This window comes from Microtus pennsylvanicus, chromosome 20 (assembly GCF_037038515.1).
Source record: "Microtus pennsylvanicus isolate mMicPen1 chromosome 20, mMicPen1.hap1, whole genome shotgun sequence".
Taxonomy (NCBI): domain Eukaryota; kingdom Metazoa; phylum Chordata; class Mammalia; order Rodentia; family Cricetidae; genus Microtus; species Microtus pennsylvanicus.
This window is the reverse complement of record NC_134598.1, coordinates 23270984-23296560: the sequence shown is the minus strand read 5'-3', so window position 1 is coordinate 23296560 and position 25577 is coordinate 23270984. Positions and strand designations below refer to the sequence as shown.

Sequence of the window (25577 nt, the reverse complement as noted above, 5' to 3'; positions counted from 1 at the left end):
CTGTAGATATCTGAGATACTATCGTGATTTTTGGTTTATATGACAACTCATATATATATATTCTTAAGCCTTAAATTCACTCACCATAGGATTAGCCTAAAAGAGATACTCAAACGTGTGTACTTGATCAAATAAACAAGCATCAATATGAAACATATCAAGAATTCTTGATTTAAAAAATTTGAAAGTACATTCTGAAAATTTGCTCAGCCCATGCTATCAGGCATGATATCAACAACGGCATTTCGTGCTCTTAAGATAAGAACTCTAAAATTCTGGTCAATATATTTGAGTTAGAACATAAACAGAATACTTTTCCTTGCTAACCTTAAACCTTGAAAGCCTTAAGCTATTTTCTGAAGTCTTCATTAGCTCTATTCATTATCAGGAGAAAAGTTAAGCTTTCTACCTGATGACTTACCCCCAAACTAGGTCTCCTTTCCCACCCCATCTTATTTTACATTGCTTTGGTAATTGAAGGCATTTTTTTTTCTGTCCTATTCTTCAGTTTCTGGAGAAAACCCAGAAAGACTGAATAATGGTCTCCAAGCATACATTGGATTTTACTATTGGCTTCTGTTTAAAGGATTTCTTTCCACTGCTATTTCTTCCCAGTTGTCATTCTCAGAACAAGCGAAGCACACTGCATACCAGAGGCATTCTCAACACAGCTAGCTACATTAACTGAGTCCCTTCTGAACAATACATACTTCCATATTCAGGAAGATGACTACCTCAAGAAAAAAGTTATCACGTCATGAGAAGTTTCTATGTATCAAAATGAGGACATGACTTGAGGTTTATATTTCCTATTACAGAACCATCGAGGCTATTGAATTCTTAGCTAATTATAAAAATAAAAGGCTATCCAGAAAGCTCAGTTTTGATTAGAGGTCGCCATGGTAAGTATGCAGAGACAGTGAGCATTAATAAATGGCTTGAAAGTTTTACGTTCTACTTTTTATCATCTAAGTTATGACCTGGAGGATTCAAGTAGCTGCTTTCTCTCTTTTTTTTGTCGGATGAATTTGTTAAGTTCTTCAATATTATTTATGTTAGTTGTCAAAGAAAACTCATCATGAAGTAATTTTCTCTTTGTTCATTTTTGAGAAATTTTCTCTCTGTAACCTTAACTGTCCTGGCATTCGTTCTGTAGACCAAGCTGGCCTCAAACTAATAGAGATTCACCTGCCTCTGCCTCCTGAGGGCTGCGATTAAGGGCATGTGGCAAAACACACTGTAATAAAAGTAATTTTCAAAGCTTTAATTTGCATGTATAGTAAAATTATTACTGTAATGCCTATTAGATAGTATATTAAATGAGAAAAATAGACAAAACAAAAATGATTAATAAAATAAAATATTTTGTATAAACATTATTTAAATAAGAAACTCACTTGACACACGTTTTGATAACAAAGAAACCTCCATTCTTTCTTTACAAACTTTATGATGGTTCAGAAATTTAGAGAGTGACTGTGATCTGGACTTCTTTTAATGAGAAGTAAAGATGAAAAGAAATGGAAAACAAATTAAGAAATTCTCTATACCAAGATACGAATGCTTGTAACAGCTGTCATAGTAAAAGAAAGGCATCTGCTTTTAGAAAGAAAAAAATGCATTCTCTTTTTAGAAAAGAAATCCATTGCTGTGGATTCATTCTAAAATGATGCAAGAGGACCCAAAAGATACAACAAAAGAAGAAAACAGTAGCTCCTGTTGTTTAAGCCTTTACAATATTCTAAATATGTCACATGATTTACACATTTTACTCATTTATTCATTGTACCTTGTGAGAGAAATGTTCTTGCCCCCATTTTACAGATAGTAAGCATATGCTTAGAAGCTAATTAATCATTAGTCTTATGACTTGTCTCAGATAGTAGACCTGGGATGTTAAGCCAGAATCTATCTAATCACAAAGAACACATGTAATGCTATTAGAGAAACAGTGCAGGATAGTATCTAGAAGAATCCAAAGGCTCACAGAGCCTTTCACAGCTGTGGCTCATAAACTACTCTCTAGATTTGGCTTACAAAGTAAAAAGAAATGTTTTAGCTTTAACAGGGTGACAAGTTTTGAGAGAGAGAGAGAAAGCTCAAGGAAAAAGCTTTCAAAGCTATAAGTGGTTGGCCCAGGGCCATGAAAGTGCAGTTTGTAAAATCTTTGAAGGTTAAAGGATCTCTTTGGACTAAAAGGCAAAACCAACTATTTTTTTTTGTCAAGTTGCTAAGAGTAAAGGTTCGTATACATAAAGAACCAATTAGCCCATTTATCGCTGCACTTGAGATCTCAGTATAATAATTCAGCTGCCATGTCTAGGTTGTAATTATAATAACACTTACTCATCACTGACTTTGACCTGAATTATTCTAAATGCTTTCTATTTGATTCCTGCAGCAATTTCAAAAGAAGCACTCCCATCATCTCTTTCGGAGGGACTAGGTTATGTCTGGTGTCAGAGCTCGTGGTCTTTACAATTATTTTGTACAGATGTCAGAGCAGATAAATAATTACAACTATGTATCTTGCCCAATCATTTTGATATTTGATATAATCCTTTTCTAAAATGGCCTACCTTAAAATTTCACTTGCTAAACATATTTAAAGATTGTTAGTGTTTTCAATACAGTCAGTCATCTATCAACAACTAACTATTGTATTAGGTTGAGAAGGAAGCCTTCAGGCATTGGGTTGGATAAGAGAAGGTAAGGGGTACTTAGGTATGCTCACAACACGTTTATAGTGCATTGTTAAAATTAAAAAAAATATAATGTAAGCATAAAAATAATCCAAATAAAATAAAGAAACACATAAATTCTATGTAATGATCTTTATATACTCTATAAACTCTAGTTCAATGTCATACAAATGAAACACAAAGCTGTGTGTTACAGTATAGTGGCTGTTTTTTTGAGTCATTTACGATTTAACCTCCTGATGGCATATAATGATCAAAGTTTCTTGTTAGTGTTGTTTCTTTCTTCCCTTTATTTTTTTTTTCAGTATGGGGATCGAATTCAGGCTGCGCTTTCTAAGCAAGTTCTCTACCAATTTACTAAACACAAGGCCTGAAGAAAAGTTTTGATACTGTGTACTGTGAGCAAAAATTACTGTGCTTTTGTATTTCGTTCTAGATTTTTCATTTTTAGCTACAGTGATTGAAATTGATATTAAGTGCACAATATAGGTAGCATTGTTCATATGTGTGTGTGTGTTGTGTGTCACAAGCTGACACCAATGGAGCTATCATATTCTCAGAAGAAACCAGAAATTTATAGTAGGTAAATAATTTTACTTATGCCAGTAAATATAAAATATTCTAAAATCATACAGAGAGGCAAACCAGATTCTGTAATCAAGTAATAAAATGTAAGAATTGAAATAAATATATTCTAAATCTTAAATATGCACAAGTTAGAGCTATTGAAATAATCACTGTAAAAGCAAACTAACATTTATCACAGTTAAGTTTCATATATAAAGGGATTTAAATTCTTATAATCAACTGATGATGTTCAAGTACTTGGATGAAAAGTAAGGACCCCAGAATTATTTTCAGGTTTGATTTTATCTGGAAAGCAGTAAGAGGATTATTGAGTTTTTCACATGCAACAGAATATCAATTTGTATGGATATAAGATCAAGGAGTACTGAAGCTTTCAGAATGAATAATGAGAAAAATGAGAAAGCTGCATAAACTTCTGTGTAGACTTGAATTTCACTGTGTTTTGGAAAATTACCATATATAATATGAAATGAAACACTTTTTATATTAGTGTATCATGACATATTACAGGGTATTTCAAATTGTATAGGATAAAAATTCAATGAAAACTTAGAAAAACAGGGTTTATTACTATAAAATGCCACAAGATGCAGAGATTTTTCCATGTTTACTTTTTTCAGAGTTCATAACTGCTATATATTTTTTTAGATATAATTTTATACCTGGATATCAGGCTGTTCCACCCCTCAATTAAAAATGACAGATAATAGGCATATGAGATAGGTGTGGCTATAAAGTCTCCTGTCACAAACACAATCAGAATGATATCTTTCAAATTAGAATATTTTTTAAAGGCATGTCCATTCATTACTTTATCATGTAAAATTCTGCTACATTTGGAAGTTTTCTTTAGAAGGTAAATTTCTTTAACATATTTATTAATGACAAAGATCTAAATGCTCTGGTTTAATACACAAATTCTACTTTTAAAAGTTATCCTAAAAATCTTTAGGAAAAAAAAAGATCAAAGAATTCAACATGATCAAGGGCGTGGATGAGGGAAGAGCCTGAACTGACATAATGTAATTCAAGAAATACTGATGCTGTTAATTTTAGTAATAATTTAATTTGGTCCATATCAAAAAAGCCATATAATGGAAGAAAAGCGGCCAAAGGCACGTCTGTGGGGAGCACTGATGGTTGGTACCCTAACCCCTATCTGTAAAAGAACGTTCGCTGGCATTAGCTTCCGTCAGTTCATCTGTGATTTTTAGATTAATTCTGAAGGAAACCATAGCTTACTTGAGGATCCCGATGAGTATCTGTGTGTCTGGCTTTTTTTGTCTTTGTTTGTAGGCAAAGAACTCCCACTGGTCATGGAAGAAAGGTCTAAATCCGTGTCTTCTCTGCTTACAAGTCTTGCCTGGGAGCAACGAGAGAGAATGTATACAATCATGAAACAAAATATGGCATTTTCTGAATGCAGCTCACATTACCCCAAATAAACAAACAGGCTCTGTCAAACAACCTTCTTCAAAATGATACCACAATCCTTTATTGCTTCCCAGCCAGAACAAATGCACTATGTCAAAGGATGTTTTGCAAATAAGAGCCGATTTTAAAATTGAGGTTTGCTATTTGAGTCTGTACAGCAAAAGAAAACATTTTAGTAGAGTAATTTTGATGAAAATCAATCTTAAAGGCAATGGGTGAAACCATAAACAGCTTAACCTCACTTACTGACCAAGTATATTATTTAATAGTTAATTAAATGTTAAAGATGTCATATTATATTATTTTATATTAAACTGGCTATAGCATTATTTTCTATCAACAATCCTTGAAATGGATTTTGCATATTTGTGGACCACTGCATCACAGACTGTACATACCCTTTCATTATAACCATTATCAGTGTGAAATGTTACACATCAAATGATCTCATTTTGAGGTATTGTTAAATATATAGTAATTTCAAGGCATATTTATGCACCCAATGGATTATTCCATCATCTGAAATTACTATTGTACTTTTATTACTATGGGATATTGATATTTAACATCAAAAGAATTACTTGTAACCTATAGAATATTCTCTTACAGAATGTCTTTTATCATTAGGAATTTATCAAGACTGAGCTGTGAAGTGGAGAATATGCTGTTATAAAAACCAAAGCAGTCTCTAAGAGGATGGGATCTACCCCAAACCACTCTATAATTGGATTCCCGTGAGAGAGTATTGCCCTAAATGTTTGATGGGAGGAAAACTTAAGCACAGGGAAATAGAGGGAAGAAACCACCATTGTGGTTTAGAAAACTATCTCTGGGTAATGAGTTATATAGACTCAAGGAATCAGAATCTAAATACACTCTTTCACATTTTGATATCACCACCTTCTCTCTCCCCTCTTCCATCTCCTTTACTTTCCTCCCTCTCCTCAACCTTCCTTGATGCCACCATCTTCCTCTCCCTTCCTCTCCTCCTCTTCTATTTCTCTTTCTCCTCATCCCTTCCTATTCCTGTGCTCTTTTCATTGGATCTCTGCTCTCTTCCTGGCTGCCCTGGAGCTCTCCAGTGATAAGAATATAAACATACACCATATCTGTTTGTCATTTTTTCCCTTTCTTTTCCGACCTTTTCATTCTCACTCACAAATGAATAAAAATATTTGTTTTTCTGAAATAAATATAATTTTTAATCTACAAAATTTGTGCACATTTATGTTGTATAACACATTTTAAATTTGTATACACAATGGAATAGCCCCCCCCCCAAAGCTATAGACATACAAATTTATGAGCAAACTTTTCTAGGCTTCCATAAACAAACCTGTGGGCTATATGTCAAATTTAAACCATAAAACATAAAATAAAAGTTTAAAATGCAATTTACCACGAACATTTGACTTCACAAAAGTGCCATCTAACAGCTTAAATTTAATTCTTCAAATTTTTTTGCTTTACTTCACAGAAGACAAAGTAGCTGGACTCTGGCAGACTTCCTCAGAAACCTAGAATTTCATATACAGGCTCAATCCATGGCTTTCAGTGAATCTAGCATAGCTCGTGGATTATTAATGTTTAAATTATATATCTAAAATATTGGATTTAGCACTATTTTATCAGATAACAGAAAAATTATAAAGGGAAATATATCTTTTTCTTCCACATGCTTGTTATCGTTGGGATATGAGGCATTTCCACAAAAGGCTTATAATTGGAAGGCTTTGTCTGAACTAGTAGATCTGATCTGCATGATTGGATCATGAGGTCTCACAGAGTCTGTGGATTACCCCACCGAGGAACTAAAAATCTTTTGGCATAAATGGGATATGAGGCAAAAATTGGAGGTAAGGCTAAGTAAAAAGCAATACGACACTAGAGTCTATGTCTTTTCTTGGGGCCTCTTGCTGTTTCTCTCCAGCTCTTAGCTGCTATCACCATTGTCCCAGAAACACAGATTCCAGTGACTATGGACTTATGCCTCTGTAACAGTGGATCAAAAGAAATCTTTCCTTCATGGAGTCTTTTTTTTTATGTATTTGCCACAGTGACATAAAATCAGACTGAATAGGCAAGTATACTTATTCAGTAATTCCTTTGAATCCCTTGATTCCAGGACCATGTTGACTATTGAGGATGGCAAGTCATATATGTCAAAAGATGCAGTGTTTACATGTAACTTAGACAATCCATCCCTATAGCTTAAATCATCTATCTCTTACAAACAACAACTAATGCAATATAAATTCCATGTGGGTAGACATCCTAGTGCATTGCATAGAATACAATAAGCAAGAAATACTTACAGGTTCACTACACAGGGTATTTCCCCAAATACCTCATTCTTATATTAAGTCCATCAGTAGGGGTTCAATGAAGACAAAAGGATAACTATCCTTCAAACAATATAAGTAAGCACAAATTTAATATTTACATTACAGAAATATATGAATAGGGGGATCGGTAGACTCAATTCAGACAAGAGTATTCTAAATGGAGTACAATATCATCAATTATTTACCAAATGGTAACTTTGAAAAGAGTGTTTTAAGGTTTTGTTTTCTGGACATTTTCTTTTGCAGTTCACCTGTGCAGTCGTAAAGCCCAACTGCATCTCACTAAAAGGATGAGAATTTGGAACAGAAATCTATAAATATTTAGAGTTTGATCTATCTACAACTACCACAACTTAATTAATGATAAAGTTTTACATAAATTAGTAAAGAACATGGACCAATGTTTAATCAATATGATGTTAAGAAACATTTACATGCTTTGTAATTTTTAAGTGAAGGCATAATAATAACCTACTTTAAAATTTTAATTGTTTCTCAGTGTGCATGTTTTGCCTATGTATGTCTGAGTATTACTTATGTGCTAACATTGGAGGGGCCAGAAAGAGCATTGGCTCTCCTGGAACTGAAGTTACAGATGGGGTGAGACTCAATATGGGTTATGGAAAATGAACTCAGGTCTTCTGAAAGAACAACCAATGAACTTAAACACCGGACCATGTCTCTAGTCTCCTATTATCATACTTAAAAAACATACCCTGTTACATCTTGATCAGGATTTAAAGGTAATTTCTGTTTTGGTTTTTCTTTCATTGCTCTTCATTACATTGCTATAACTTCATTGCAATCAAGTCTAAAAACTGCTTCATTAGTTCAAAGAAGGACGTTTATGCTCCTGCACCCTTAGGCTAAGTAGCAACTACTGATATGCTCTCTATTGAGTCAGCATTGTGATTTTTCAGAATGTGAAATGATTGAAACTTACAATATTTTACAATAATATGAGGTAAACTCTATTTAATATCATGTTATGTGTGCATGTTAATAGTTTCTTGCTTATTACCATACATTGATTTCATTTTACATCCACTTCGCCTTTCTTCCACTATTATATTTTTACACACTAAGTGGACTTTGGTTGCATTAAGTTTTGCAGCTATTATGAAAGAAACTGTTCTAAAAATACTGTCAATATTTAAAATGAATGTGTGTTAAAATTCTTTTAGAATTTTAAATATTGAGAATCTATTTTAATTATATCCAACCTCCCTTGTACTATTTTCGTAATGAATGTTCATTACTTTAGGAAAAATGTTTAGTAGCTCATCTGTTGCATATATGTTTCTAAATTTTCTTCATTAAAGTTCTTTAATTAAAAAATAATCAAAATATAATTACACTTCCCCCTCTGCACTTTTCTCTTTAGAACCACTCCATACCACCCCCACTAATTGCTCTTCAAATTGATGGCCTCTTTTTTTTGTTTTTATTGTTACATATATGACATTATATTTTTAGATACATTTGCATGTAAATACATAACTACCGTCTGTTGAGTTGTTCAATCTTGTTTGTGTGCATTTGATTTCAGGGCTGACCAGTTGTTATTGGATAATCAATTCGGGGGATCATCCCTGGGAGAGACAGAACCTCCTTCTATCAGTGGTCATTAGTTGTCTGTATTTGCTTAAGGGTGCGTGCTGTGCAATTTCCCCCTCCTACATCAGCGTGAGCCACAGCATGACCAGCAGGCCAAGATATCACTACAGGTTCGAGAGTGGCTTTCATAGCGTGGTGGTAAGCAAGAGCTGTCTAATTAGACTTAAGGTATATTCAGTAGAAAGAGAATCACATCTGGAACTAGAAACCTAATGAACGTGCTGGGACACATACGCTCATAGAGTAGAAACTACTAACAACACTACATTACTAGATCAGCAGAATTCTAAACTGTATTGCAAAACTTATCCTTACACCCACAGATAAATGTAGTTCTCACGCTATTCAAGACAGACAAAACAAAAACCCCACTTTGCAGCAAATGGTCCGCTACAGAAAATCACAGCTGATCATAATTCAGTGGTTAAGTCACCATGGTGAGCTCAGCAGGTATGGATGCATCTACAATAAAACTCCTAAACCTAAGCCTCTGTAAACATCATGGAAGAGGGTACAGGAGTATTACAACAGTAGAGGAACAGGATGTCTTCTGTACAATTATGTACCCTAGAACAACAGAGGACTTACACATAATACCACAATAATATGGTTACCTAGCAATTCGTGAATGATTACAATACCACCAAGTATGCTGACATGGAAGGGGGTAATTTCATAGACAACATATTCTCAAATTTTAAAATCTGAATAATTTATAACCTGAAACAAGGTTATTCTCTGGAAAACCCCAGAATTTGCTTCATTTATCAATTTAATCCAATTATCAACATACTTTTATATATTGTTAACATATTTTCTTATATATTTTACACTATAAATATTTTACAATATTATAAAATGATATTTTCTATTTTTCTCAGTTTCTTTGCCCTTGCTTCTTTACATGCAGAAATTAAATTTGATTATAGCCTTGTGCTATAATACTAAAGTATAATAAGAGGTATAAAAATGGTTTTATCTCCATTATTAATAATTTGCTGCCATTTAATGTTTTTTTTTCCTTCCTTCCTATTGGCCACATGTGGCCATTGCCAGGCAGTGATAGCACAAGCCTTTAATCCCAGCACTCAGGAGGCAGAGGCAGGTGGATCTCAGTGAGTCTGAGGCCAGCCTTGTCTACAAAGCAAGTTTCAAGGCAGCCAGGAATGTTACACAGAGAATCTCTGCACTCCGCCCAAAAAAAGGGAAAGGAAAAAAGGAAGGAAGGAAAAAAAGTGACCATTAATAAACTTGTGCAAAAATATAGTCAAATATATATATCTAACAGATTGATGTTCTAAAATTCCTAGGAAAATATGCATGACACCCTCACAGAGGAATTTTATTAGAATATAGGAAAATATTTAATGAGTAATAATTTTAAATAGGGACATAAATTTATCTTGTCCTTTTATTCTGTCTAAATGCACATATTTATGTATACAAATATATACTACACACCACACACACGCACACACACAAACACACATAAATTATTGCTCAAATTCAGGAAAGTCTTTGGAAAAAGTGTTCAAGAAAATGGCATGGAAGTACTCTTACAGCCATAATATTATTTTTATCATAAAGAAAAGTAACTTTGGCTGTTCAATTCTCACTGGAAAACAAAATAATAATCCATTTTCTTGGTCTATGTAGAATCTGAGCTAGGGAGATTTGTTAGTCTTTTATAAAGGGAGGTGTTCTCCACTGTAATCAGTCACGATTCCCTCCTCCAAACTTCTGAGACAACGCTGAGAACTTTCCTTTTTATGAGGTCTACTTTTCTAGATCCCAATGTTGGCTATAGTCCTCTATTTACAAAGTCTTTCTTCAAGTAGCTTACAGCAAAGTGAATTTAACAAGCATATGCCTTCCATTTTCTAGACGACACTCTTATTGAGATGATTAGAATGTGAACTTAAAGCTCAAATAATACTTACCAGAGTACCACTGCACTCCATAAAACTTGGAGGGGTTAAGCTGCTAATCACTTGTTACTTTTAATACAGTTTGATTTTCCAAGCTGGAAACTCACATTGCTGTTTCTTTCAATTGTAATCTTTATATTTGGCTCTTAGAATTTTCAAGAAAATAATCTCATTAAGCAATTTCCCATCCAGAGTAATTTTGTTTTAAAATGGTAACAGGTTAATATTTTTACATCTGTCAAATAAAATTATTATTTTAAACAATGTCATCTTGTAACATTATATTTTAAGTCAAGAAAATATGTTATTATTTTAGCACATGGCATTTGAGGTTTCCCCAAAATAGATACAGTTGTGATATTCCATAGTTTAAACATATTATGAGTATATTTTAAAGTGTTATTTATTGAGTATGTGTGTCTATAACATTTTTCTCTAACTTTAAACATATTTCTTACCACAAGTTGAACTCTTCCACCATTGAGTACATCTGGATCTAACTCAGGCAAGAAGTGATTGCTTCATGGTGGCAACAAAGGAAAAAAAGTTACAGTATAAATATAGAGAAAGAATATTAAAAAATGCCCAAACATCTTTATACATAAAATAGAGACAACAGCTTTAATTTATGTTACATATAATAAATGTGCATATAATATATATATAATTCCACTGTTATATATATATTAAGTTTCACAAAAATTAGTATCTAAATAATACTTCAATAGTAGTCTCTTTTTAAAATATAAATGTTAATGAGCAAACATCTGAAAGAGCTAACAGTGATATTTAATAAATTATAGAAAATCTAAGTGTATTTTAATGACATTTACTTATTTTGTCCCCATTTTTCTTTGGCTTTTTGAGACAGTGTTCCACGAGTCCAGGCTTGACTTGAACTCACCATGTAGTCAAAGGCAAGCCGAAACTTGCTGCTTTGTCTCCACCTCCAAGGACTGGGCTTACAAGCCCAAATCATCACTTGTAGTTTTTATAGTCTTAAACTTTCATTTGAAGCAAGCGAAGTTTTCTACTTTAGTGTTCTACTGTGTTTGATGCACCCTACAAATATTCACAGTGTAGTTTAATTTTACTCTGGTAAAATATTCTGATATTGACCTTTTTCTTTAAATTTTTGTCTTTGGGAGCTATAGAGATGTTTCAATAATGAGAATTTAAGGCATGCTGCTCTGTGCTTAGAATCAAAGAACTGTGGGTGGGGGAGGGGAAGAAAAACATATCCATATAGAATTTTCTGGGAAGCCAACCTAGCCTAAATCAGTGATTCCCAGATATGGCTTCTGACTTCAAAATAACATACACACATGCATTTGCACACATATATATGCACTTTCCCTAAAATCTACACACACACACACACACACACACACACACACACACACACACACACACACACACAGGTTTTCTACATATAAAGTAATTTTTTGGAATATATTTCAAAATAATATTTTATATATAGTTAACAAAAAATCTGAGGGATTGATTGATTGTTTCATCTCCTAGATATAGATTTAATTACCAGTAAGTGGTAATATTAAAAGTTTAGGCATTTAAAATTTACCTTAAAATATTGTTTATACTTTCCACTGCATCACATCTATATTAACACTTTAACTTTGGAACAAAATCTCTTATATCTAGTTAACAGAGATAACTAATAGATTTTGTTGCATTTGTTATAATTATAAAGATGATATTCCTGTGAATTCAGTTAACCTGATTAATGTGAATGTGAAATAAATTTATGTTTTCATTAGTTATAATACTTCATATTAAAACGTGAGAATTATCAATGTCTTTATTTCATTCTTTGATCACAGTAAATATGTCAAATAGCAAAATACTTCTATTTAAGTTTTGTTTTCATATGATGTCCACGTTTTGTAAGAAGTTAAATGGGCTGAAGTCGTCCAATATGAACGTTCACGTCACATATAACATCGTAAAACTTTAATCCAAAAATGTAACTGTCAATTTCACAAGTGACTAATTTTTAAAACAAATCTATATACTGACATGACCGACAGTTACAAGTTACCACACGTTTTCTTGATGACGTAGAGGAGACTGCATGATTCGTGTGTTGGTTTTAAGCATAACAGAGAAGAGCTCTTCCTAAACACTTTTGGTGAGAACTGTAAAGAACAATTAAATCCACGCTGTATGAAAGCCTCTGGCGATGTGATGTATTGGCTTTTGGCTAAGAAGTTGTATTTGTTTTAGCACAATTAACCCAGGTTTCACTTTTCAAGATCTGTTTACGATACAAAAATCTAATTTGAAGGAAATGACCTCACCATTTCAGGGTTCTGGAACTAGTTGTTTCTGGAAAGCCCACTTGTGTATGAAGCCACTGGTAGGTGTACTCCTTACTCTTTTCTAACTTTTCATCCACAGTGGTTGGCTTGAAGAGGGCGTCTTCCTCTTCGCCTTGGGAAGAAATGTGTAACATTCAAAGAATTAAAACCAGGGCAGGTAGCTGAGATGATGCTAAGAATTTCACTATAATGAAAGAGTTTTGACAAAGCGTGGTGACTGAGGAACGGCAGTTATTAGGAGTTAAGCATCTCCCATTTCAGTCTCAATTGCATCTACTTTGAACAATAAAAGAAAAATGTAATGCAGTTACCATTGCTTAAAAATAGCATCCATTAGAAAACTCGATTGTTTCGGAGAAACAATAGACCTTTCTTATATGAACAGCCTTGTTTTTAGACTTATTTTAAGATCCAAATGTCTTTAAACCATCCTCATATACAATAGAATTTATAGATTATAACAAATGTATTTAAAACAGACTTTTGATTTTCCAGAATTGAGCTTTGTGTAAGCTATTATTTTCAATTAGCAATAGTTTATACTAACTATTCAAAACAATGAATTTCATTGTGATACTTGCTTACATGGTAGAGGAGGGAGCTGATTCTCAAAAGTTATTGGCTGACCTTCACAGACCACATGCTGTGGCATAGGTGAGCTCACATTCAACACATACCCCAAAGAAAGTGTAAAAGTACACAACATGCTGAAAGCAATATTGATGTTAAATTACACAAATCTCTGTCTCTGTTTCTTTCTCTCGGTGTGTGTGTGTGTGTGTGTGGTGTGTTTAGAAAACAGTGCAAACATTGCTGCCGTGTGAGTGTCACACATTATTCGTATGACACCATTGCTTTCCACCATTTTTTAGCATCGTGGGCTTGCTCCTTCACACTGCTTCTTTTGTGGATCCCCCTCATTAATGTTAAGGGCTTGCTGGCTTTGTAAGTTTGGTCGACTGCATGTTTCTAAAGTTAGTTCATGGCAACTATGCACACAAGTTCATAAATCTATAAAATCTGATGGTTAAAAACGCCAACTTTTCCAGGTGCAGCAGTGAACACAGCCTTTGAAAGTGCTGACTCAAGTTTGCAAGTTCAAGGTTCATCTGGGCTACGTGAAAATTGCCAGGCAAGCCAGGGAAAGATATTGAGACCATTCATTTAAATATTAAAGAGTAAGTAAATAAAAGAAAACTGAATATCAACTTATTAAATTGAGGCATTCTCTTACTTATTGCTTAACCTAGTAATCAGAATGTATGTACGCTCTTTGGAAAATGAAGCAGGTCTTCAAACTCATAGTAAATACAGTTCTGTGTACACACAAACTATAGCATGCATAATGCTGAATGTGATAAGAACGAGCATCTTACATCTCGTTTTCCTGTAAAGGTCAGAGAAATGACTCTGGTTTTCAAATCAAGAAGATGCTAGAGCCAACATTTAGGAAAGTCTAAAAGAAGGTGCTCATTTCTCTAATGTCTAAGTTATTGTCACTTCTGATGCTGCCACATGGTTCTAAACTGTCCATAGCTCCTGTCAAACAATTTCAAGTCAACCCTTTATTGGTTACAAATGGAGAAGGGATTCCTTCACATTCCAGGGCTGCCTGGTGAATTCATATGCAGAAGCATTTGATACATAGAGAAAGTATAAAGCAGACGTCCCCAAAAGGAAGATGTGTTGTCACAGTTACTCTACAAAGTAAAGTGACTTTTCAGCAGATCCTGGGTTCTGATCTACCAGTGTTGGTTGGCCACACCAGGTACAGTTCAGTAACATTAACTAGTAAGACTTCAATGAGTCTGATGATCAGCTGAGCTAAGGCTCAAGCCTTACCTGTTTTTAATATGTAGAAAACATGGTATAATAAGCAGGTCTAGCTTAGAAATATCTGTGGCCTTCTGTTTCTTTAATACTGATATTTACTGCCATAGTCACTTATTAACATACTCTTGGAAAATTTCCCTAGTTCTTCATAACGCTAACTGGTTTCACAGGAGAACTCAGACAAAGTTTTAAACAATTCCTGTGTAAATATCAGATCTTTCATTGTAAGGGACCAACTTATTGAGACCATCATTAAAACCCAGACTGATACATTGGCTGAAGCTCAGTTAAGAAACAGAACAAGCAAAACTTGAACTTGGCTGACTGTAAACCAAAAGTAGTTGAGAGCTGAGGGATGTGATTCCATCCCAGCTAAACCACCACAAGATTATCCTGCCACTGAACAGAACACCCCAAATAAAATTCACTCTGAGTCATACAAAAGGCCCGCTTCAGCATCTTTGTTTGGAAAAGTAACAGAGGCTTCTATTACTTCACAGCACTCTGGTCATGGTGTTTCATCAGCCTCTCCTTTCAGTGTCGAAGAAAGCAGCATTTTTGCCTGTAGAAGGCGAAATCCATGGCCTACCGTCCCTTACTTTGCATCTTGCTTTGCCTGTTCTCTGTGTTTTGAACCTCAGAAAGGCGACTTCCTTTGATTCTTGCTAATCTCTGGTTACTTTAAAGCATGGCTTTAAGCAATTTTAATTAAAGCAGTTGTCAGACTCAATAACAAAATGCTATGCCATTTATAAAGACAATTTATGAAGAAAAATATTAATGAAGAGAAAACCTAAAAAATAAATGCCACGTTCTAAAGCCAGCTACTTTGTAACATTTTAAGATAAGTTTCTTTAACCCACAAAATAATTTGCTTTCACTTCATTTTTTGTTAGAATGATATGAGTTCTTTATGTTCTGATTCCAGTTGGTTGCAACAAAAACATGTGCAATAGAAATCTCATGATAAAAATGGTTTTTATTGATTTATATTATAAAATATCAAGTTGTCTGGTGATTAGATTTTTATTCTTTGAAGATTTTAAAGTTTATTTTTGTCATATGTGTTTTGTTTGCATGTAAATGTATGCATTATATGCATGCAAAGCCCTTGGAAACCATTACAGAGCAACAGCAACCATGGAAATGGAGTTTCGAGTAGTTGGAGCTGTCATGGGAAAGTTGGAAATGAAATTTTGGTCCTGTACAAAAGCATCAAATGTCCTTAACTTCAGAGATATATCTTTAGTCCCTTGATGACTGTGTCTTTATTATCACATTTAATGCATTTTCAAGTGAATTTAGAGATAGTATGTCTAAAATTATATATATATATAATTTTATATATTTAATTATATATTTGGTATATATTTGCATATAGTGTTTAGTGTCCCACCCATTCTTACTTCATATTGGCAAGTTAAATACCTAAAAAGCTGTTGATAATTGGATAATATTGTCTAATTATGGTTGTTATTTACTTCTTTACTTCCAGGCAAACAATATTAGCCTGTATAGTTATTTACTAATTTTATATTATATATTGTGAAAAATGTTTCTGATACTTTTAAATTGGAAACTACCTAAGTCCTGTAGCATCTTTCTTTATGATTTTAACAAAGTATAAATCTTTTCTCTGTTATTAATGGTACAAATATTTTTCCTGCTCATTGTTGTTTTCAATTTCTGTTCTCTTTTCAAGAAGGTCATCTTTCCAGGCTGCATATTTGTGTACATCTTAAATATCATCTAAACTACATTCAGTTTTCCACTGTGACTTACTAGCTTGCATCTCTGAACTCAATACACTACTTGTAGTGTAGGGCTCCAGAAAGAAATTCTATAAATTTTCAGTGATTTTTCTTTACTAACAAAAGTCTTTTATTTATTCTTTATCTTTATTTTGTCAATTTCTATTCTTTTGTAATTTATGCAATCTTGCTTTGGTAAATTGAAATTGTAGCTCCTAAGGTTTCAGGGCAGGGTATTTAGTTCAGTAGTAGAAAGCTTACCTAGCATGCATACGGCCCGGGCTTCAGTTCCTAGTATGGAAAAGGAAAGACATAATTTGTAAATGAATGTAAAATGGGTGTGGTGGCTTACGCATATATTCCTATCATTTTAGAGATTATAGTAAAATGATTTGTGTGAATTAAAAGATAGCCTAGGCTAAAGAGAGTAAGACATAATTAAACCAGTTCCCAAGCAATTATAAGACTTTAAAATTTCTTATCTTATATTCATTTGTTATTGTTAACCACTTCTCTACTAAATCAAATTACTCAGTCCAGGTCTCTCTTTATTTTTTTAAAATAAAACTATAGAAAACACATTTTTATTGCTTCCCTTTAGGATTTTCATATGATTTAGGTGTTGATTTGTTGGGTTCCACATAAATAGATGAGCCCTTATTGTACGTGCTGGCATCTAATAATGGTTGAATACACAGAGAGAGTTTGCTGCCTCATAGGGCTATCAAATTGGAGGTCTAGGGATAAATAACTTCCATCTTACTCATGAAAATATCTCAGCTACTGCTCAAATGCCATGATTGTCGGGACCATGTTTCTCACCATGATGACCATGGACTCTATACATGTCTGCATGTATGTTCATATAACACAAGAGGACACCAGATCTCATTATAGATGGTTGTGCATCATCATGTGATTGCTGGGAATTGAACTCAGGACCTCTCAAAGAGCAATACTCTTAACCTTTGAGCCACTTCTCCAGGGCCCAAAATGTTTCTTTTTTAGATAGTAGACCAGTCTTGCTCTAGATATTCAGATACATATTTTAAATTCCCACCTTAACCCACCAGACACACTGTAGTTAACCAGCTTTCTGTACCTGCAAGCCTTTTCTTCAGTAATGGTATTTCTGCTTCAAATCGTCAAGAATTAGCTTATAAAAAACCATTCTTCAGAATAAACTGCCAAACTTTCAACAATGTATTTTATACCTAAGTTTGAGGAAGTATTGGTATTTTTAAAGGTTTGTTGCATTTGAATATGGTCTGAATATTTGATTCCCAGCTGGCATTGCTGTTTTTGGAGTCTCTGAAGGCATTAGGATATAATCAAGTGGGTTTAGGCCATGAGGGATGGGCCTCTTAAAGTTTGGCCCAGACTGGTTCAGGTTTAACTTTCTGCTCATTGATTCACTGAGACAAAAGGAGACCGATCCTAATTATATCACTACTGTGATTATAACATGAATCAAGCCAACTTGGGTAGGAAAGTATTTATTTGGCTGAAATACCATTGTCCATTATTGAGGGAAGCCAAAACAAGCACTCAACCAAAACAGCTCTGGAGGCAGAAACTGAATCTGAGACCATGGAGGCTGGACCATCTGTTCGTGCGTGTGTGTGTGTGTGTGTGTGTGTGTGTGTGTGTGTATGTGTGTGTGTGTGTGTTGGTCTACAGTGGCCAGGGCCTTCACTCATCAATCATTCATATAAAAATGTCCTAGAGTTTGCCTTCAGCTAATTTATTGAGGTATTAGCACAATTTACATCTTGTCAGTTTTACACATGAAATTGTCAATATTAATATTATTTTAATGTCATAAGATAAAACATAATATAACTTTAAAAGTCCCATAGCCTTTAAAATTTTTCAACATGTTAAAGTACTTAAAAAAATAGCCAGCATCTCCTTTAAAGATCCAATATCTCAGCTAGATGTGATGATACACACTTTTAATCAGAGCACTCAGGAGACAGAGGTAGGAGGATCTCAGTGGGTTTGAAACCTGCCTAGTCTACAAAGTGAGTTCTAGGTCAGCCAAGGGTATTACACAGAAAAGCCCTTTCTAGAAAACCAAAAGTCCAATATCTCTCAACTGTGACTCCTGTAAAATCATAAAAAAATTAAAAAGTTACATATTTTTCCCAAGAGGACACAGCCAGGGCACAGTTACAAATTATATCAAAGACAAACAAAATTCAAACAGTGCTCATTGCTCAATATCAGTGTCCAATGTCTGGAATTCACACATGATCTTCTGGGTTCTAAAGGCCTTGGGCATCTCATTTTCTGTTCTACTATCATTACATGCAACTTGTCTCTTGGGCTCATGCTGGCTCAGCAGCCGCTGCACACGTGATCATCCTCTGAGCTGGCATCACCAATATTCTGCGGTTCTCAACTGCAACTAAGGTTCCACTTCACCATTGACGGCTCTTCAGGGACTCCAACCTAGACACACAGTGCCAAACTGTAGCAATCTCTCCACAGTTCTTCCATGCTGCCCAAATCAGTAACACGTGGGAGGCTCTCACGGATTACCAAGCTTGGCTGCCGGCATATGATGCAACCTCTCTACTTCCCGGCTTCTGGACCACAGCTTTTGTTGTGGTGACCCCGAGAAAAATTTCCCCCAAGGGGTTCATGCCAATCATGCTATTCTTTCTTAACCAAGGCTAATAGCTCAGCCCTATCTAACCAGCATCAATTGTCCCAGTAAATCCAAGTTTCACTTCACTGGTTCTTGTCTCTTAATCACAGCTGATTCTTCAGCCCCAACTGACCAGAAACCACAGGCTGTTAATTCCAATAGATCACATGAACAGCCCTGATAGTCTTTGCTTCCCTCTGGGAATTCATAAGCCAAACCTCTACCATCTGGATCTCTGTCAGGATTATCTTCCAAATTCCTACAACAGTTTATTAAACTCTGAGCACTCAATAATGGCCTTTCCAGTTGCAAACTTCAAACTCCTTCTATAATCCACCTTGGAAAACCCTTGGTCAGGCCAATCTCAGTAATATCGTTCTGCGGTACCAATTTGTTCTCGTTTGGCTTCTGTTGCTGTGCTGAAACACTGACCAAAACCAATCTGGGGAGGAAAGTATCTATTTGGTTTACACATCCTAATTCCTGTCTATCATAGTGGGAAGTCAAGGCAGGAAGTCAAGCTGCACAGGGACCTGGAGATAGAATCAGACAGAGACCGTAGATGACGGATGCTTACAGGCTTGCTTCACATGACTTGTTTTGACTACTTCCTTATAGAACATAGGGCCACCAGCTCAGGAGCGGCACCACTCAGGGTGGGCAGTCTTCCCACATTAACCATTTTTTAAGGGAATGTATACCGGCCCATAAGATGGCAGCTTTTTTTTTCAGTTGAGGTTTCCTCTTCCCAGATGATTGTAGCTTGGGTCAAGTTGACAGAAATCTGATAAGCACACCCCTGACATGTTGCTACATTTTCCATGCCATGAGGAACTGAAGCCAAGGACCGAAACTAATCCTTCCACCTTGAGTTGCTTTGTCAGGTATAACAATACAACAACTAGAAAAGGAGCTAGTGTGAGGGCGTTCATGTCACATGACCCTATAAGAACTTCAGGACACTTTTCCTTATGCCATATTTTAATTTCCTATTTTTGTCTGTTTTGCCTCTTATAAGAAGCTCTTGATAATACTAATGCATAATATGATGCCACTCAGTTTGTATCAGAGAAAAAGGAACAGTTGCCACCCTTGTTCTCTCTGTACTATATAAAAATTGCGGGGCTCTCCTGCTCTCAGGTCCGCAGGACCAGCTCACCTGTGCCCCTGCCAACATTGTCAGCTCTAGAATGTGCCCCAGTTGAGTTGCAGGGCCTGCTCTCCCAAGTGCTGCTGCTCCTGAGGGGCAGTGACAATTCTCCCATCCTCATGACCTTGGGACCAGCTCTCCTACCCACCACAGGCAGCGAGGGGCAGGGGAAGGGGTAAGGTCTTCTCTCCCTAGTCCACTCTACCAATGGCAGGTAAGAGGTGGGCCCGGATTTCCCAGGCATGCTCACCTGGTTGAGAGTGGGTGGGTGAGGAGGCTCATCTACACGGCCTCAGCTCATATGCCAAATGATGGCATGGGTCAGGGAAATATTCCCTCCTACCCCACCTGTAGCCTCAGTGACGTGAGAATGGAAGAGGGGCTCCTGCCCCTCATTGACTGTGGGAATCTGGATAGCGGGCCTTCCACTTAGCAGGGCAAAACAGCAGAGCTGGCCCTGGGGGTATGAGTGTGGGTGAGCTGGACCCCAGAGCGTGAGAGTAGAACTGAGCCAGCTCCTTACTGCCTGCTACATTGGGTGAGCTAGCTAGTGTTAAAGAGCTTGTCTGAGTGGCAGTGATGAAAGATGGTGGCTGACCACCCCAGCTACTACCCAGGCCTAGAACTAGGGCCTCCAGCATCCACCAAATCTTGATGTACTGGAGTATGTGAAGGGACTGGACATGCAGATACAAAGCTACAGAATCTCCATGACACAGGGCAATAACAATATATCCAAGAGGAGTCCCAGTAAGAGCCCGTTATCAATACTGTAGCAGAAGCTAGAGTCCTCCAACCAGACCAATGCCTCATTGCAACGAACACTAACAAGTAAAGATATATGGACTAAAGGCTATGTGTGTGAGTCACTGGCCCACACTACACCTTCCACAACCAATTTTTTTTTGTTTATTTGACTGACTGATTTTTCTTTTAAACTTCATTTTGTTTTGCAGGGGAGTTTGCAAGGTCAGAGGGAGAAAGCAAGAGGACATGGAGATGAGTGGGACTGGGATGCATGATGTGAAATCCACAGATAATCAATAAACAGTTTTAAAAAGCGCAGAGCTATACTGCAAAGGCTTTTAATGAGCAGACAAGACTGTTATTGAAGATAGCATATGCCTAAACACTATTAATTTAATTACTAGAATAGGGAGGTACATTAACTCTGAAAATCAGAATTATATCCAAATAATAATGATAAAAAGACAACTAAAATTAGCAAATCAAAACACAGAACAAGAATGATAACCTCTTATTAGGTCCACAGCATATAGAATCCAAGGGGAGAGCAGTTTTATTTCTGAGGTTCACCGAAAGAAATGAAGCAATTTAAAAATTCATGGAAATATTATTCTTTTCTTTATAAAAGGCAATAAAAGGTGCTCATTAAGTCCATATGCTTCAAATAAATCAAATTTCTAAATTTTCTGCATAATATCCTATATGGAGGGAAATTAAGATTCAATTATCATTTAAGGCACAGAGAAATAAACTAAATAGTTATATTTTTAATTCACATGGTAACTTTCCCATGACTGTTTCCTTTTTCGCTAATGGCTTTTCTCCATAATATAATTTTGAAATAGTCTTGGTTTCATGAGCAGTGATGAGTTCATTTGTTTACCGGACGCTTTTGGGGGACATTGTTGTGGCTACACAAAATGCTTCTCCTTGTGCTGTGAAATATTTTAAGTCATTTTGATAAATGGTTGACTCTATGCAGCTCAGGCTGGAAATACTAAAAACTGCTTTATAAAGTATAAGTGGTTTGACTGTGTTTAGTAAAGAGATTATTACCTCATACCTCACAAATAAAGGATACCCCAAAAGGGGAATTTGGCATAAATACGCCAAGAGAATTTGAGTTTCATTAACATCTGTATAAATACTTGTTGATAGGCTGTTTACGGCTTCTTCCTTAACCAGGCCAATCTGGGGCTGGGAAGCGGAGGGCACTGGCAGGAAACCAGTAACTCTCCCGGAGCCATTTGAATGTGACAGCAACATCACTGTTCTGTAAAGACATACAGACATATACACGCGCTGGATCACTGAGGGAAAAAATGACTTCATGAATAAAGACCAGGATTGTTGGTAAAAAGATTAAAAACAGAAACTTTGGGAGGGCAGCCAAAACTGTATATGTAAGGTCAAAGGTTAAGTACAGCATTAATCATTCCTGTACTCAATTCATTCAATTTTTATGGCCCAAAAGATTTAAAAAAAAATGAAAGATACTTGTGAGTTTCCTACATTTGAATTAACCCTCAAAACTGGGCTGTTTGGAGGCACACAAGGAGCATAAAAGACTTTTATGAAAGCAAAAATAAATAAATAATAAGTAAACAGATAAAGATAATTATGAAGCTATGTACCTAAAGTATTTGATATTGTAAAGATTTTTTTAAAAAACAGAATTGCTTGGGGTGATGAAATTACAGAACAAATCCTTCAACAAAGTGTTTATTATCCAATTATTAAAAAAAACCAGACTATATAGTTCTTCCAAAACATAGCATATTGTTGACATTGTGTTCTTTTGACCTGTGCCTTTTTGCTCATATGTGTATAGTGAATTTTTGAAGATACCGCAATATTTTCTTCTCTGACAGTCACAAAAAAATGAGGAAAAAAAATCATAGATGGTTTAGATTGTATCCATGAACATTTAAAATCCTGCCTGGGACTAGGTTAAAGTAAGGAAGACAAACAAAAAGACATTTTCCTAACTTGAAAATTTAAAAGGTGAACCAAGATCTTTAGTTATTAAAATAAATATTTTACTGTTGTATTTCTTAATAAAAATAATAACAGAAATTTAGGACCAACTGTTCAGATTCAGATGCAGTGGTCTGCTGAGGCATCAAAACCTTGGAGGCAAAAGTCACACTGACCCTGCCTCCCTGGGGTGTGTTTATTTCTAAGCAATACTATCAAAAGAGTGGAGACTGTTTTAGAACTACCCTTTAGCCACAGGGTTTACATTTTTTTCCTATATTTTCATATGAATCTGCCACAATACTTCATTATCCATGACCAGGGTTTGTGACATACAATGAATTTATTTTGAAACTATTTTAGGTGGTGTTTTCTGAGTTCCACTTCATCTGTCTTTGTACCTGTAAGAAAGTAACCTTCATAGAGTAAGCTGGCTTTTCACTTACAGGCCGTGGAGTGTTTCACAATTGATTTACCATCCCTCTGCTTCTTCTCTTCTTCTTACAGCGAATATACTAATATAAAATAAATAACTATAGTATCCCTAATATGAGGTATTTTCCAATGTATGTATTTCTATCCATATTGTTACAATTTTCAAAGAAAATGGATTACATTTTGTGTGGTTTAACAATTCCTTGCTTAGCACAGGCCAGACCTAACCCATCTTGCAGGGAAAAGTATACATGTGAGTTAAAGTTCCATGGGTTTACTGGAAGGAAGGAAGACTTCAGAGTTAACCTCAGAGGAAAGGAGAACAGCTTCCTGGAGGTTACTCCAGGAAGTGCTCCATAGAAAAAATATAAATCTTCAACAGATATTTTTTTAAAAATATATATATTTTCTTTCATAATATGTCAGGGTTCTCAGGTGTCTTTTATAGAGAACAATCAATTTCCAAGAGATAAGAAGGGTGTATGGTCCTAATTGATTTTAAGTTATTTCAAATAATTTTTAGCAATTGCTGAGTAACAACCATGAAGGAGGTTCCATTGACATGATTCTCTCCTGTTTCACTCTTTTAATTTAATTAGCCATGGAAAATATGCCTCTGTCTAACCTCGATTCCCTCAGGGAGTGTTAATATGGTGGGTCATCCAAACTAGGGCCCACCCAACATAATAATCAGGAATAATGATGTAATTAGTTTGGTTTTCAGAATGATATACTCATATTGACCAAATAAGTACTTTGGGGAACTTATTTTTATAGTTCATTCTTTTGATTTTGATATAAACATGTATACAGGTTTTTTTCTTCTTTGGCAAAAGACATCTATAATTATGCTCATTCATATATGTATTTATTAATCGATATCCAAACTTATGACATAATTCCCTTTATCTGTTTTATTTCAATGGAAAATAGTAAGTGGTATTAGAATTCATTAAGGCTAGGAGCTCTAAACAAGCTTATTGAAATATTCTTGATGTCATTGTAATCATAAAATATTATATAACAATGGAATAGAAATATTAACCTAGTGCACATATCTTAAAATATTGCTTGCATTATAAACAAAAATAAATAAAAATTGCATTATTTTACACATTAAATAGATGTAGCCTGAAGAATATGAAGGGATTATTCTTCTGCAAGTACTTCAGGAAGATATATTTATTCTTATATTATTAGTAAAAAGGTGAATTACTTCAGGTAGCAAGACTTTATTATACACAAGTCAGGTCCTTCTGACGGATTTCACTTTGTTAGAGACAAGTTAAAGACTTCTAATGCATTTTTATGCTAGTAGAAGTCCATAGAGTCAGTATGTACCTACCACAAAAGTCACTCGCAGCTTCAAACTCTTACAGAACACATACAATTCCAATATGTCAATGAGATAGTTAGAATCATGGAATAATATATAAAAAATAAAATATAATTAATTTATATGATTTAAATATAAATAGTCCATAAGATCTCTGCTAATTTAAAAAATAGAACCATCTACAAATATTAAGTTCTACTTAAAAATAATAATAGAGCTTGATGTCAGGGATGGTGATGCTCTGGAAGTTCTTTTTTTGTACAGGATTGTTTTGGCTATCCTGAGCTTTTGTTTTTCCATATGAAATTGATTATTGTTCTTTCAAGGTCTGTGAAGAACTGTGTTGGGATTTTGATGGAAATTTCATTGACTCTATAGATTGCTTTCAGTAGGATTTCCATTTTTACTATGTTGACTTTACCTACTTAAGAGCATGGGGGATCTTTACATTTTTTGGTATCTTCTTCAGTTACTTTCTTCAAAGACTTCAACTTCTTGTCAAATATGTCTTTCACTTCATTGGTTAGTGATACCTTAAGATATTTTATGCTATTTGTGGCTATTGTGAAAGGTGATGTTTCTCTGATTTCTTTCTCAGCTTCTTTATCAATTGTATAGGAGGGCTACTTATTTATTTATTTTTTTGAGTTGATATTGTATCCTGTCACATCACTGAAGGTATTTATCAGCTTTAGGAGTTCTCTGATAGAGTTTTTGGGGTCACTTATATATACTATGATAT

The 25577-nt window shown here is 35.0% G+C and overlaps 1 protein-coding gene across 1 annotated transcript in view; it reads right to left on the bottom strand.

Annotated features, from left to right (window-relative positions):
* Window positions 1–4500: 4500 nt before the first annotated feature.
* The window catches only part of Lrriq1 (leucine rich repeats and IQ motif containing 1), a 123937-nt gene continuing 102860 nt past the window's right edge, over window positions 4501–25577 (bottom strand). The window contains exons 23-26 of the mRNA XM_075954236.1: window positions 16799–16828; window positions 12933–13065; window positions 11073–11133; window positions 4501–4653 (exon numbers count right to left, since the gene is read on the bottom strand). Of these exons, the coding sequence (XP_075810351.1) occupies window positions 4501–4653; window positions 11073–11133; window positions 12933–13065; window positions 16799–16828 (377 nt within the window). The remainder of the gene's footprint in view (window positions 4654–11072; window positions 11134–12932; window positions 13066–16798; window positions 16829–25577) is intronic.